The sequence below is a fragment of the Lynx rufus genome, unplaced genomic scaffold, assembly GCF_022079265.1.
Source record: "Lynx rufus isolate CCGP_SWC_20201006 ecotype Redwood Valley unplaced genomic scaffold, mLynRuf1.p SCAF_1, whole genome shotgun sequence".
Lineage (NCBI taxonomy): Eukaryota > Metazoa > Chordata > Mammalia > Carnivora > Felidae > Lynx > Lynx rufus.
In genome coordinates, this window is record NW_025814823.1 from 123,919,576 (window position 1) to 123,933,761 (window position 14,186).

The window sequence follows — 14,186 nt, forward strand, 5'->3', positions numbered from 1 at the left end:
AGCCTGGAGCCTACTTCAGATTCTATGTCTCCCTCTCTCTCTGTCCCTCCCCCGCTCACACTCTCTCTCCCTCAAAAATAAACATTAAAAAGAATATTTTTTTAAGTATCATTATTTAAATCTTTTCTTTTGGTACTTTCTTGGAGACAGACTAAACTAAACCCACAAACTGAACAGTTAAGCTTCTGGAAAAACTATGTGAAAATGGGTATACAGTTCAGACAGTTAAGCTTCATGTTTATCAAAATGAAAATGGGAAACTTTCTAGTGGGTTTTAAAATTACTAAATTAAAAAAATTTTTCTAAATAGCCTTCCTTATTTGAAAAATTGTATGTGTTCATGGGAGGAAATAAAATAGGAAATATGAGAGATAAAATGAAATAATCTCATATACTAATAATCTCACTATTCAGAGAGAACCATTACCACTCTTCTGTTTCTCCTTCCCACTTAATATATTAAAGAGATCTTTCTAGTATAATAAATATCAAAAATTATAAAATGTATGGATATTACAGTATTTCATCACTGGGGTAAATCATAAACACTCTCCTAAAGCTGAACTAATTTATTTCTAATTTTCTACTACAAAAAAATAATGTTGTAATAAATATTCTTGTAACTAATTCTTTGCAAGAAACTGGTACCATTTCCTTAGGGTAAACTATTTGAAACATAATTTCTAGGTCTAATCATATATTCATCTAACATGAATTTATACTCCTACCCACTTTTGGATATGAGAATACTTGTTTTATACACTTGACAAGCTAGGGAAAGATTTTACCTTTGCCAATGTAACAGGCCAAACCATTTTATCAGTGTTGCTTTAAAATGAACTCCTTTGGGGCACCCAGGTGGCTCAGTCAGTAAAGCGTCTGACTCACGATTGTGGATCAGGTCACGATCTCACATTTTCGTGAATTCGAGCCCCTCCTCGGGATCTGCATGCTGACTGCACAGAACCTGCTTGGGATTCTGTCTCCTCTTCTCATTGCCCCTCCCCTACTCACACTCTCTCTGTCTCTCTCAAAATAAATAAATAAACTTAAAAAAAATAAATAAAATTAAGTTACAATGAACTCCTTTGATTTTTTTAAAAAATCACATCTTTTTAAAAATATTTTTTGGCAATTTTTGTCTTCCACTGACAACTTTCTGTTCATGCCCTTTGCTCACTTTACTTTAGGGCATTCATCTGTTCCTCACTAATTTATAAGAAAATTTATATATAAACAGTCTAAGCCTTTTTCACATATATCCAAATATACCCATAGTTGGTCATGATGCAGTTGACATCACTGTGAATAATATACAGTGTCTCTTTAGGAGTTTTTATAAGCTGGCCACAGAAAATAGTCTATACCATTACTTTAGGCTAAACATTTTTACTACAAGGTTATACCATCGAGCAATCAAGACCTAAAAAAAAGTTTCAACCAGAAAAAAAAAAAAAAAGACTTAAAAAAAACAACTACTCACACTCACTACTCAAGTCAATGTAAAATAACCATTAAACACAGACAACAGTTTTCTATTCCCAAACTGTATACATTTTAAACTCTAGAAAAAGTATACTAATTCATTGCAACACAGGGATTTGGGATTTAACACTTACTTTATCATTACTATCATTACTCTGAAAGTTTGCATGAAAATTCAGGATTTTACCGTTTTCTAGAAATGTAAAAATTTACGAAAGTAATGTATGAGGAATTACACAGGGAGAAGATAAACCTACTTAAAGTCAAAAGGAGAGGAAAAAAAAAATGTCAAATAAAAAGTGGATTCTTAAAACCCAAAAAGAAACCTTAAGACCAAAAACATAGAAATCTATAACTTTCTGAATGTTGCATCTTTTTTGATTAGCTGATAAAAAGTACAGAACACATTTTTTAAAAAAGATTATGGACCTCAAATTGTAAAATAAAGTCACTGTTTAAAATCTTAGTACTCATCCAATTATAAAGTATGTATGCATATTAAGTTACATCAAGCACAAACCACTTTACAGAAAATAAAATTGTCTTCTATACCAGGTCACTTCACTCAATAGCAACCTTATGCGAATTAGTACTGAAGAACCCAAGGATTCCTATCTAAGTCTTTTCCTGTTGTTTTTTAAAAATTTAGCTTTATTGCTATTAACTTAAAAGGTGCTTGATATTTATTAATAACTCAAAAAATGTTATTAAACTAGTAAAAAAAAAAAACAAGGAAAACAGAATTTCCAATGTGTTCATAATGACCTAAAAAAAATGTCCAACTAAAGGAAATAACATCAAAATATTAACTGTCTTCAGGTGGTAGAACTAAGGGTGATTTCTTTTTCCTTTATATAACAGATTTTCTTAAACTCAGAAATGAGTATCTATTATTTATATAACTAACCTTTGTAAAGAAACAGATAAAATGTACCAAGTCAAACAACTAAAAGTAACTTCCTGATAGTCAAGCAATTATCTCCTCAAGTAAAGGGATAGTTTTTAAAAACTTTATTTGGTTATAGCTGCTCAAAATAACAGCTGCAATAAACACCCTGCACTTCATACAAAGTACAGTTACCGTAAGACAGTACAGTCTATTTTCATCTAAGTAGCAATACTATACGCTTTGCTGCACAATGTTTCAAAAGCTTGAAGCCTAAAATAAACCTTACCAATTATGATGGAAATTACTTTTTAGGGAAAAATTAATTATTTCCCTAAAGTAAATCCCAGATTTTTCTCCTCTTTTAATCCTATGAAAGTACTTACAATCAAATTAGAATGTGTAGACAATAAAAGGAAATATTTAATATATCTTGATACATTACAAAAACCCAGTACCCTTTACCTTCCACAATAAAGTGCTAAAGACCATCCAAAAACAAGCAAAACAACACAAAATTCTGCTAGTGAAAAAGAAAAAAAAGAACTCAGGTATGAAATGGAAAACCAAAGAAGTAGTTAGGTTATTATTCTCAGCCATCAGGGCAAAATAGGGAAAGAAAGCTAGCCAGTCTTATGATGGAAACAAGCCTGCGAGGTCTGCTAAGACAAAGTTTTTAAGTCAACCATGTGGGGAAGCCAACTGCCAAAAGACAACTGGTCAAAAGGAGAAATACACCAGGAACTGCTGCACTCCCAAGACACTCAATGAGTAAATCTTTGCTCCTTCTCTTCTATTTCCAAGTCACATAAAGAGAAACAGCAAAGGGCAAGATTCAGGAATCACAGCCAAGGATAAAAAAAGTAATCATGAAAAAAATAAATAAATAAAAGACAGTAATCACAAAATCTCATTGGTCAATCCTAACCCTAATTTGTGAAACTTAACCTAGAAGGAAAGTTTCCAGTTATTTGAAAAAATGAAAACCAAAATTATCCTATAAACCGATAAACTATCTAGGTCAATACTATTTTTAAAATAGTAAGTTTTAATGTATTCCGAGGATTTTATTTTGCATATGTATTGATATTCTTTGTGCTGAAGTGTTTTCTCAATTTTAATAAATAAATCTATCTCCTTTTTATAGCTTCAATTTTCATTTAAAATAGGATAAAATAAGCATCATCTTAGTTATAGCTCTGCCATAAAACAGCTTACTGGGCTTAAGCAAGTTTCTGGGCCTAAGTTTCTTCGCTGATGTACTGAAAGGGGTTGGTCCAAATGACTTAAATGAACCCTTCCACTGTAAAATAATCATTCTCTAATTCTTCAGGATGACATCAAGTTGTTTTGGGTAACATCCCCCTGTAACTGAAGTAACAATGTCTCTAGGTTAAAACAATGGATATCCTCCTCAGTCATTCACCATATCAACACTGGTGAAGACAGTGCTACAGATTTACTCCCACCCCAACTCCATCACCTCATCCAACCTCCGCACAACATACCCATCACTACCTACTTATTAATTTACTTACAGAGGAAATGGGTAAACCAAGCCCCACTATGTTGAGGACAGTGGATGTGACGGTACTGTCATGGTACGGATACTGGATGCTGTTGTCTTTACAGAAAAAGCCTCTCTGAAATGGATATATTTGGCCCAAATTTAGAACAGCCATAGGCATGGAAGCTGTTGGGGAAGGGAAAAAAAGACACACATGGTTAAATTCAGTTCACTTCATTAGGAAGTAAAGTCTACTGAATGGGATGCAAATCTTAACCATATTTGGTACTTTTTGAAAAGGATCAATATTCCAAAATACCCAAGAGTGAAGATTAAGGAAACCATGCAGCATTAGCTTGTCCATATCAGCCCCACCTTTATCAAGTATAAATTCTCTTACTTGCGTTGACCTCTGATTTTAAAAACATACAATAAAGAAATCCCCATGGAATTGGCCCATGGAAAAATAAAGTTGAAAAAACAAGAAGGATTTATATTTTACATTTTGTAATTAATTTATTTTTAATTGACTTGTTCAGTATCTTAAATATGTTTAAGAAAAAAAAGGGAAAACTTTGTGAATACATTAATTTTGAGCAATATCATAACAGCCAAAAATAGTCGAGGGGAAAGAAAGAAAATAGAAACCATAAGTACATCTGATAATAAAAACTGAAAGAAACTAGTCTTTCAGTCTTTATTCTCAAGATAAATTTAAAATGATTTTTATTAGCCCTGGCAAGGCTCCAAATCACTTTAGTAAGTTATACAGGAAAAATGAAATTTTCACCCAAATAAAATGAGAGACCAAAGAGAAGTTAAATAAGTTAGTAGCTTTGTAATAGGCTCAAGTTTACCATGTTTTTATGCTTTGTTTCATATAATTCAAACAGTCAAGCATTTACTCACTACTAGCTCAGTACTAGCCTAGGCCATACAGAGAGACACAAACTAGTATAAAACAGACCCTGGGTTCAAGAGCCTAAATTGTACGTGTAGACACAGAGTATACACTAGAGGAAATGGTTTAAAAAGTAATACCAAGATAAACTTTTAGAGGGTGATGAAACTGTTCTGTATCTTAAATGTGATGGTTATCCATAACTCTAAGCATTTGCCAAAACTCACAGAATGTATGACAAAAAATGAATCTTACTGTTTGCAAATTTACAAAGAAATACCATAAAAAGAAAGTATGGCTAATTTCTTAAAAGGTATAAAAGGTCCTATAGGAATTCAGAGGTCAACGTGAACCAAAGTAATTAGAAAAGATGATTTTTTAAAAAAGCAACTGAATTGAACTTGTAACAGCAGGTAAACTATAGGCAACAGGGAGGGGCTCAAGGAGAGCATTTCGTGGTATAAGGAAGCATGCGTAGCAGGAGGTCGCACTAACAAGAGCAGACAGGGAATGAGCAAGGGGTTTTTCAAGGTATATAACATTTTATAGCCAACATGTATTACATGCTCACACATGACAGGCACTATGCTATGCAGAGTAACTCCATCCTTACCTACAACCCTGTAGGTAATACCACTTCTCCCATTTTTCACACAAAGTTATTATGAGGCTTAGACAAATGCAGACCTTGCTGAAACTAATAAATAGTCGAACCAGGATTCCAACACAGGCTAATTCCAGAGTCAATGTATATATGGCCTCCCAAGGAGGCCAGTGATCTGGATAAATTAAGAGATTAGAACTGTGAAAAGAAGGCAAGACCAGGAGGCAGGAGACGTGTTGTCTGGAAAAGCTTGTTCAGTATAAAATACTTATTATGTTCATAAAAAAAAACTCAAAGTGAATGGAATAAAATGTTCTCTGCTACAGATTACTCTTAATTCTTCAATTATGGGTGTTTTTTTGGGGATAAACAGTGCTTGAGATTATTGTGTTTAATAGAAAGAATTAAGCATTTAAAATACTGGCCTAAAAAAGGACTTTTCCTATAGGAAGTAAAATATCACTGTGCTCTTTGTTCAGACAGGATCAGCAACAGGGTAAGATAAAGGATGTGAGAAATTCACTTTAAAAAAAACAAAGTAGAGGGGCGCCTGGGTGGCACAGTCGGTTAAGCGTCCGACTTCAGCCAGGTCACGATCTCGCGGTCCGTGAGTTCGAGCCCCGCGTCGGGCTCTGGGCTGGTGGCTCGGAGCCTGGAGCCTGTTTCCGATTCTGTGTCTCCCTCTCTCTCTGCCCCTCCCCCGTTCATGCTCTGTCTCTCTCTGTCCCAAGAATAAATAAACATTGAAAAAAAAAAAAAAAGTAGAAAGGTGACCATTTCATACAGCTTTGAAACAATCCAGGAACTAACTGATAAGTAGTGTGTTGACAGTGAAAATAGAGAAGGATGCATGAAAGAGTGTTGTGAATATAGAAATGACTCAACTTCACGCCTAGTCACAATTACTGAGGCAGACTTGAAGGTGAACTTCAGGGTTTGGAAATAAAATGGTGGTCCTACGGACAGAAATGTGAAGTTAGGAGTGGAAAGTGGTTTATGATGGAACAAAATTAGCTTAGTATTATTGAGAATATTGCCTTTGGGGTAATCTGGTAACTTCTTAGCCTGGCCTCATCTTTCACTCTTCCCCATGTAGCCCTTAAGACTCCAATCACACTGAACCATTTGCTGTTACCTGAACATACTATGTTTTCAAAACCCTAGGTGCCTTCATATATGTTCATCCTTCTAATGGGGATACTTGCCCTCTCATTTCCCCTTCAGTCCAAGGCAGGCATGCCTTACTTATCTGTCCCATGGCACCTTATAGACTCATCTAGCACACTGTATTATATATTGCTTCTGACATTCTGTCAGCAACTTCAAGGCAAAGACGCTATCATTCTCGTATTCTTTGCACCAGGCACACACACAGTTGGCTCTAAATGAAAAGACACTAAATGGCTAAATGAATAATGGATAACAATCAGAAGTAGGGAGAAATATGCAAGTTATTGGCATTAGAAGTGGTAACTTAAGCCAGGGGAATCAAACAGTTCAAAAACAACCAAAATCAAAACTAACAGAGATAAAACAATCAGCTAATGACTAATATCCATAGTGAAATCATGAACAGAGACTGTAGGAGAGAAAGGAAGAAAAGATGATTCCATGCTCTAGAGGGCAGGGGCTGTGTCTGTTTCATTCAGCAGCACACACTGGCCATTCTTGCCAAAGAATGAACAACAGAGAAATAGGGCAATGTTGTGATACAAAAGCCAACAGAGGTAAGAGTATCAAGCCTGTATCTAGAAAGGTAAAATGTCAAATACTGAGACATAAAGGAGAGTGAGAACTGAGTAGTCTATGAGGTCTGAGTAAAAAGGGTATCTCAGGTAACCACCCTTTTATGATAATATTACACCACCTGCAATAACACTCCAATATCTTTATGAAGAATCTTCAATAATGAGCTTCAATACTGGACTGTCACTGTCTAAGCATGAATCTCTTTCTTCAGGTTAAATATATCACAATTATTATCTCTACTGCTCATATATTTTATATATACACATGTGTAGAAGCACATCCCTATGAAGTGAATTCAGTGCCCCAAAGAATTCTTATGTTGGAGCTCTAACCCCTCTTTTAGGAGGTAATTAGGGTTGAATGAGGTCATAAATCCAATTACTTAATCCAACAGGACTGGTCTTATAAGAAGAGGAAAAGATGGGGGGTGTCTGGATGGCTCAGTTGGTTAATCGTCTGACTCCTGATTTTGGCTCAGGACATGATCTCAGGGTTCATGGGTTAGAGCCCCATATCGGGCTCTGTGCTGACAGTGCAGAGCCTGCTTGGGATTCTCTCTCCCTCCTCTACTCATGCTCTCTTTCAAGATCTCAAAATAAATAAAACTTTAAAAAAAACATTTTAGTTAAAAGGAGAGGAAAAAAGAGAGATCTCTCTCTCAGTGTGCATGCCTGAGGAAAGGCCATGAGAGGACACAACAAAAAGGTGTCCATCTATAAGCCAGGAAGAGAGTACTCACCTGAACCCAACCATGATGGCATCCTGATCTTACAATTCCAGTCTCCAGAAATATGAGAAAATAAATTTGTTGTTTATGCCACCATATCTTTGGCATTTTGTTACAGCTGACCAAGCAGACTAAGGCAGGCACACGCATGCACACACGCACACACACACACACACACACACACCCCATAGCATATCTATCCCCCTAAACAGACACCTCTATTTAAAAAGCAATGGAGGGGCGCCTGGGTGGCGCAGTCGGTTGGGCGTCCGACTTCAGCCAGGTCACGATCTCGCGGTCCGTGAGTTCGAGCCCCGCGTCAGGCTCTGGGCTGATGGCTCAGAGCCTGGAGCCTGTTTCCGATTCTGTGTCTCCCTCTCTCTCTGACCCTCCCCCGTTCATGCTCTGTCTCTCTCTGTCCCAAAAATAAATAAACGTTGAAAAAAAAATTTAAAAAAAAATAAATAAATAAAAAGCAATGGAATATTCTCTGCCATAGAGATAATTTTCAATAATATTTTAGGATAGTAATGGAGAATACTGTGTTCAAGTTAGTGTTATAGGAAGATGCTTCTCTAAATAAACCCTCTCCTGTGTCTCCTCCTCTCTCTGACCCTCCCCACTCCCTCTCTCTTAAAAATAAAATAAACATTAAAAAAAAAGAGGGGGTGCCTGGGTGGCTCAGTTGGTTAGGCATCTGACTTCAGCTCAGGTCATGATCTTGCAACTTGTGGGTTCAAGCCTGGAGCCTACATTGGATTGTATGACTCCCTCTCTCTCTGTCCCTCCCCCACTCACACTCGGTCTCTGTCTCTGTCTCTCTCAAAAATAAATAAACATTAAAAAAAGTGGTGAAACAAGCATTCAGTACAATAACTTATTTTCAGTAACTTATTTTTTAAAAGCTCAATAAAGTGAAAAGAATATAGATCAAACATGAATGAAATGGAAAACGAAGGAAAAGTCAGATCAACTAACTACATCAGTTTTTGCAGGTTAATGAAATTATTAGTCTTGTTAAAGGCTTAAGAAAAAAAGAAAAACACAAATACATCAAATTATTAAACTGTTAACAAGGTACCACCTCTATCTCTGGGCTAAATCTTATCAGAAACTCAGAGATACTAAGTAAGTCAAGAGTACACAGCGTGTGGGTATGCACTAGGGCAAATAACCACTATTACACAGGTGGTAAGCAGGAGAGCCAGCATTTCAACAAAAAGTTCCTCTTCTTTTCACCACATCATACCACTTTTTTTTTTTAATTTTTTAATTTTTTTTCGGAAAGGAGTCTAACCACCAGGGTCCCATTTCCCTGCTCTACAAACGAGAAAGAAGAAAAACATTTTCTTTTAGGTCCCATTCAGTCAAGTTCATGATTCTTAGAAACTAAGTTGGTCTACATACAGACAATTGATTTCTTTCAGTAGGACTGGGTATGAAGGTGGAATTGCTCTGTGTGACCTAGGATACATCTTAATCTACTACACATGGGCTGACTGAGCCATCCTAAAGTCTAAGTATACTTTGCTGTAAACTACAGAAGAGAAATGTGAAACTTCAGCAAAACTTACAAGAAAAATAAACAGTGAGGGAACTGCTTCTAGGGGTTCATGGTTTACCAAAAGGTAGTGGGTAAACCCTTATGTAAAAAATATTTTCCCTTTCAAAAAGAAAAAAAAATCAAGCATATGTAAATTTAACTATGTTTGTGTATTTTTCTACATATAGTATACTTGAGTGTAACAAGTAAGTCTACAGTTACTTTCGTGAAATGTGCCTCTACAAACCCTTTCATTTTCTCCTTTTAGCAGTCCTAGGTTAAAAGTAAATAAAAACTTTTTGGCTCTTTACTATTTTGTGTTACTTGCGCAGTTTATAGAAAGTTGTATTCATTCCAAACTTAAGGAATGTTCTTTATTTGGTGTCCAATTAAGTTTGAACAAAATACATGGGGAGGAGAGAGGGATACAGTATTTTTCTTGCTTTCTTTGCAAACAGGTGTTGCATGTTCTTTCCAGAATCACATGAAAAATCCTCCTGCTAACTGACACATTATATGTTACATCTGAACAGAAGTTTTCTTCCCCTCCTTTAAAAAGATCATTAGATGTCCATAAGTAAAGGGTCACTGGGTGGCCCAGTTGGTTAGGTGTCCAACTCTTGATTTCAGCTCAGGTCATGATCCTACAGTTCATGGGATCAAGCCCAGCATCAGGCTCCATGATGACAGCACAGAGACTGCTTGAGATCCTCTCTCAACCTCTCTCTGCCCCTCCTCTGCTCACTCACTCTCAAAATAAAAATAAACAAATGTTTAAAACAAAAATGTCCAAAAGTAAAGAGAATCATTCAAAATTTCTCCAACAAGTGAAACTAGTAAGTTTGCAGGTAAGATGGATGGTTTCTTCTACAGATTCAATGCACCCCTTCCTAATTATTACTCCTCATCATTTGACAAATGTTTCATGTCTAGCACACAGCTAGACTCATATAGCTGACACTCAAGAGAGAATGAAGACAAAAGAATATCTGGGGGTGCCTGGGTGGCTCAATTAGTTGAGCATCCAACTTCAGCTCAGGTCATGATCTCACAGATCGTGAGTTCAAGCTTTGGATTGGGCTCGCTACTGTCAATGCAGAGCCTGCTTTAGATCCTCTGTTCCCCATCCCTCTCTGCCCCTCCCCCACTTACACACGTGCTCTCTCTCAATCTCTCTCTCAAAAATAAATATTAAAAAAAGAAAAAAGATGAATATATGAAATTATCAATTATAAAGGGGAGAGGTGAAGCCACGAGATTTTATTAAGATCACTCAGTGAAAGAGACAATAGTCATAATCTTGGAAAGAAAACACAAAGTCAACAAAGCCAACTAATATGGAAGGAACTACCAGGAAAACAGGATACAATATGAAAGAAAAGATAATGCCAGGAAAAATGAAGGGGCACTTTAAAAAAATACCAGTAACAGTAGCTACTTTTTAATTAACTCTTACCCTATATCCTGACAGTATGGTACGCGTTGCAGTTTTCTAATGTCAATTAACTTGAAAAGGTAAGTACTATTATATCGATTTGAAGATAAAGAAACCTGCCCAAGGCCACAAAGGTTGCAGAATTAGGATTTGAACCCAGGTCAATGAGGCCATGCACCCACTGAGTTCACCTGGTCTTAACAAATGCCACTTATAAAGAAGTTGAGCAGAAAAAGAACAGACAAGAGGTCACTGACAGAAGAATTGCCGCACTTGGACTGGGAACACAAAGACTGACAAGATTTAAGAAGTGAAGAGCGAGTGGGTAGAGGTGACCTTTATATGTCCTCTGGACAAAAAGGAAGGAAAGGGTAACTTGGTCCATACCTTGAAGAACAAATAAGGCAGAAGAAGGCTAACAATTTCTTTTTGTCTGTAGCACAAAAGGTAGGATAGTGAACTGAGGTGATAGAATGGGTTGGGGGGGGCAGGGGGCGGGGTGGGATGCAGAGGGGACTTGACAATATGGATGAATGGACAAAACTAGATCCATGGGAGATGGGAGGAAATGAAAGCACAGGTAGACAACAAAGACCATCCAAAACAGGGTCAATTAGAGGTTTTTTTACAAAAAATTTTAAAAGCTTCCTATTTCATTTGTATTGCTATGCAAAGTAGTCACAAAGCAAGTCCCCTTTGGAGAAGCCACACCTAATTATTAGTTATTGGCTTCACTCTTTCCCTGCGGCCATAATCCCCCTGGCCCTTTGGCCCTGATGGAAAAGTGTAGCAGAGGGGAATAAAGAGGACTAAAACACCGTACACACCTCTATGTATTTGGCACCATACTGAACATCTAACATTAATTTTTACTTCATCCTAACAATACTAGAACACAAGCTTCATTAGGTATGGACATTTTTGTTCACTGATATATCCTAAGCACTTAAGTCAGTGCTTACAACAGGGCAGGCCCTCAACAAATATCGGATGAATGCACAGAGTCACCTTGTAAAACAGGTATTATCATCCCCATTTTAAGGATGAGAGGATGAGTCAGAAAGGATAAGTAACTTAATTAAAGTCATAGATATAATAAGGGTGAAATTAAAGGTATTTAACAACTAGTGCTGCACCAGCACTGGCCACTCAGGACAGACACCAGCTGGTGCTAAAGCTGGGTTCTGCTTCAATCTTTTAGTTGTGGGATCTTAAAGAGGTCCATAGAAGGGACTAGGACAATGAAGGGACCAGGACAATGAAGGGTTGTGGGCTAGAAAAGGTAAGACTCAGATATACACTACTGGCTACCAGCTGTGATAGTAAGTGGTGCATCCAGGTTTCAAACATGTATTTATTTAACCCCAAAACCCTCTAAATGAAGTGTGTAGCATTTGCTAAAATGTAGTACCATTTGCTAAAAAATGACAGAGCAGAGGACAAATGGAGGTTTTAATAGAACAGAAAAACATTTTGGGGTATCTGGGTGGCTCCATCAGTTAAGCGCCGACTTCAGCTCAAGTCATGATCTCGCGGTTTGCATGTCGAGGTCTGTGCGGACAGCTCAGAGCCTGGAGCCTGCTTCGGATTCTGTGTCTCCCTCTCTCGCTGCCCCTTCCCCACTCATGCTCTATCTCTCTGTGTCACTCAAAAATAAATAAACATTAAAAAAAAAACCAGAAAAACATTCAAAGCAATTCTAATGGAATAAAGAGACTAATAGGCATAACTGCAATGGGAAATGGAATTAGAAATGCATTTAAGATTGATCACTAAAAAAAAAAAAAAAAAAGATTCATCACTGAGTTCAATCTGTTGCCAGGCAGTCTAAAAAAAAATAGGATGATCCAACAAAAGTAGGGTAGAGGGAACTGAAAAATAACAGAAATATGAATGAGCAAAACAAAACTGCAGTATAAGGATGTTTTGTTCCAGGTCAGTAATTTAGATATGTCTCAATAAGAAATGAAAAATCATAAAAAATTTAAAAATTTTTTTTAAAATAATAAATAAAAATAAAAATAAATGAAAAGTCAGCATTGGCTTTGATCAAGAAACGCCTGGGTGAAAGCTGTACTGCAGGAAGATGAGTTTATGCAAAGTAGAGGTGGAAAAGGGGAAGAGCCCTGAGTCAGGCAGGAGGGATCAGTGATAGAACTGTATGTTTGGGTATGATTCACAGAGATGGCACGTGAAGTATCCAGGGCCACGAGTTCAAAGAACAGTGCACCCTCGGCTTTTAGAGACACCTGCGCTCTGGTCACCAGCTTAAAGTGACCACATCTCTGTGGCTGACGGTTTTACTATAAAAAGTACTCAGTTATCTTGCTGGGGTTTTTTTTGTACTTAAGTTGGGACAAAGGGGAGAAAAAGCAGTTTGGATATCTAAGTGACATTTACAAAAGAATTTTACTTTCTGTGCTTTTCTGTCACTAACGACCTATAATATACTCAACCCTGGAGTCTCTTCATTCATTAAGATACTTAAAATAAATGTGTGTATATATTTAAACAGCTTTTTTTAAAAAAAAAAATACCGAGAACTATAAGGACAGGTTATTTTAATATGGACTCAGATTTCTGCACACACACACAAAAAAAGTTGGCCTATTTATTTATACACGAACAAAAATAAAAAGCAAGAAGTTGGTCACCTGTTGTTCCCTTCCCAAAAGGCACACAGTGCCAACTGGCCAGGACCATTAATTCCTTCCACCCTCTCATGGTAACAGCTGTTCCCTTTCTTTTTCAAGCTGGCAAAGGTCACGGTCAGTAGCACTCTTTCCATGCAGATTTCTGTGTTCAAAAGGCAAGGAGATGGTGGACATAATAGGGTGTGGGGAGAGACAGCTAATTTTTTTTCTATGTTACTTTCTCCTGGGCATTTATCAGAAATCTGTTTTGGGCTTCTTTGATATTTGAAGCTGTAACTATAATCATTTCTCAGCTGAAAAAAAATTATGTTTACATGAAACTGGAATTGGGGATGATATAAGCATTTTGAGAGTTCAAGGCCAAAAACTGTAGCAAAACTGTACAGTAACATTTACATCATTAATGGCTCCCTAATTAGAAATGCATTATGCTATGAGAAGAAGCCAGACTCAAAAGGATACATACTGCATGATTTCATTTATATGACATTATAGGATGGAGAACCAATCAGTGGTTGCCAGAGGTGTAGGAGGTGGGAGGAGTTCACTACAAAAGAGCAGCAAGAAGAAATTTAGGGTAATAAATCAGTTCTGTATCTTGTGTGGTGGTTACATAACTCTGACGTCTAAATTGTCTCAATTCAAAGAACTGTATCCTTAAAGAGTGAATTTTGCTACATATAAATTTTGTTTAA

The 14,186-nt window shown here is 36.7% G+C and overlaps 1 protein-coding gene across 2 annotated transcripts in view; it reads right to left on the reverse strand.

Annotated features, from left to right (window-relative positions):
* Positions 1-14,186, reverse strand: part of PLPP1 (phospholipid phosphatase 1) — a 91,118-nt gene that overhangs the window by 57,387 nt on the left and 19,545 nt on the right. The window contains exon 2 of one of the 2 annotated variants that reach the window (XM_047086597.1): positions 3,910-4,064. The exons of the other annotated variant lie outside the window; for it this stretch is intronic. Coding sequence (XP_046942553.1) covers positions 3,910-4,064 — 155 coding nt within the window. The remainder of the gene's footprint in view (positions 1-3,909; positions 4,065-14,186) is intronic. 2 annotated transcript variants of the gene reach the window in all.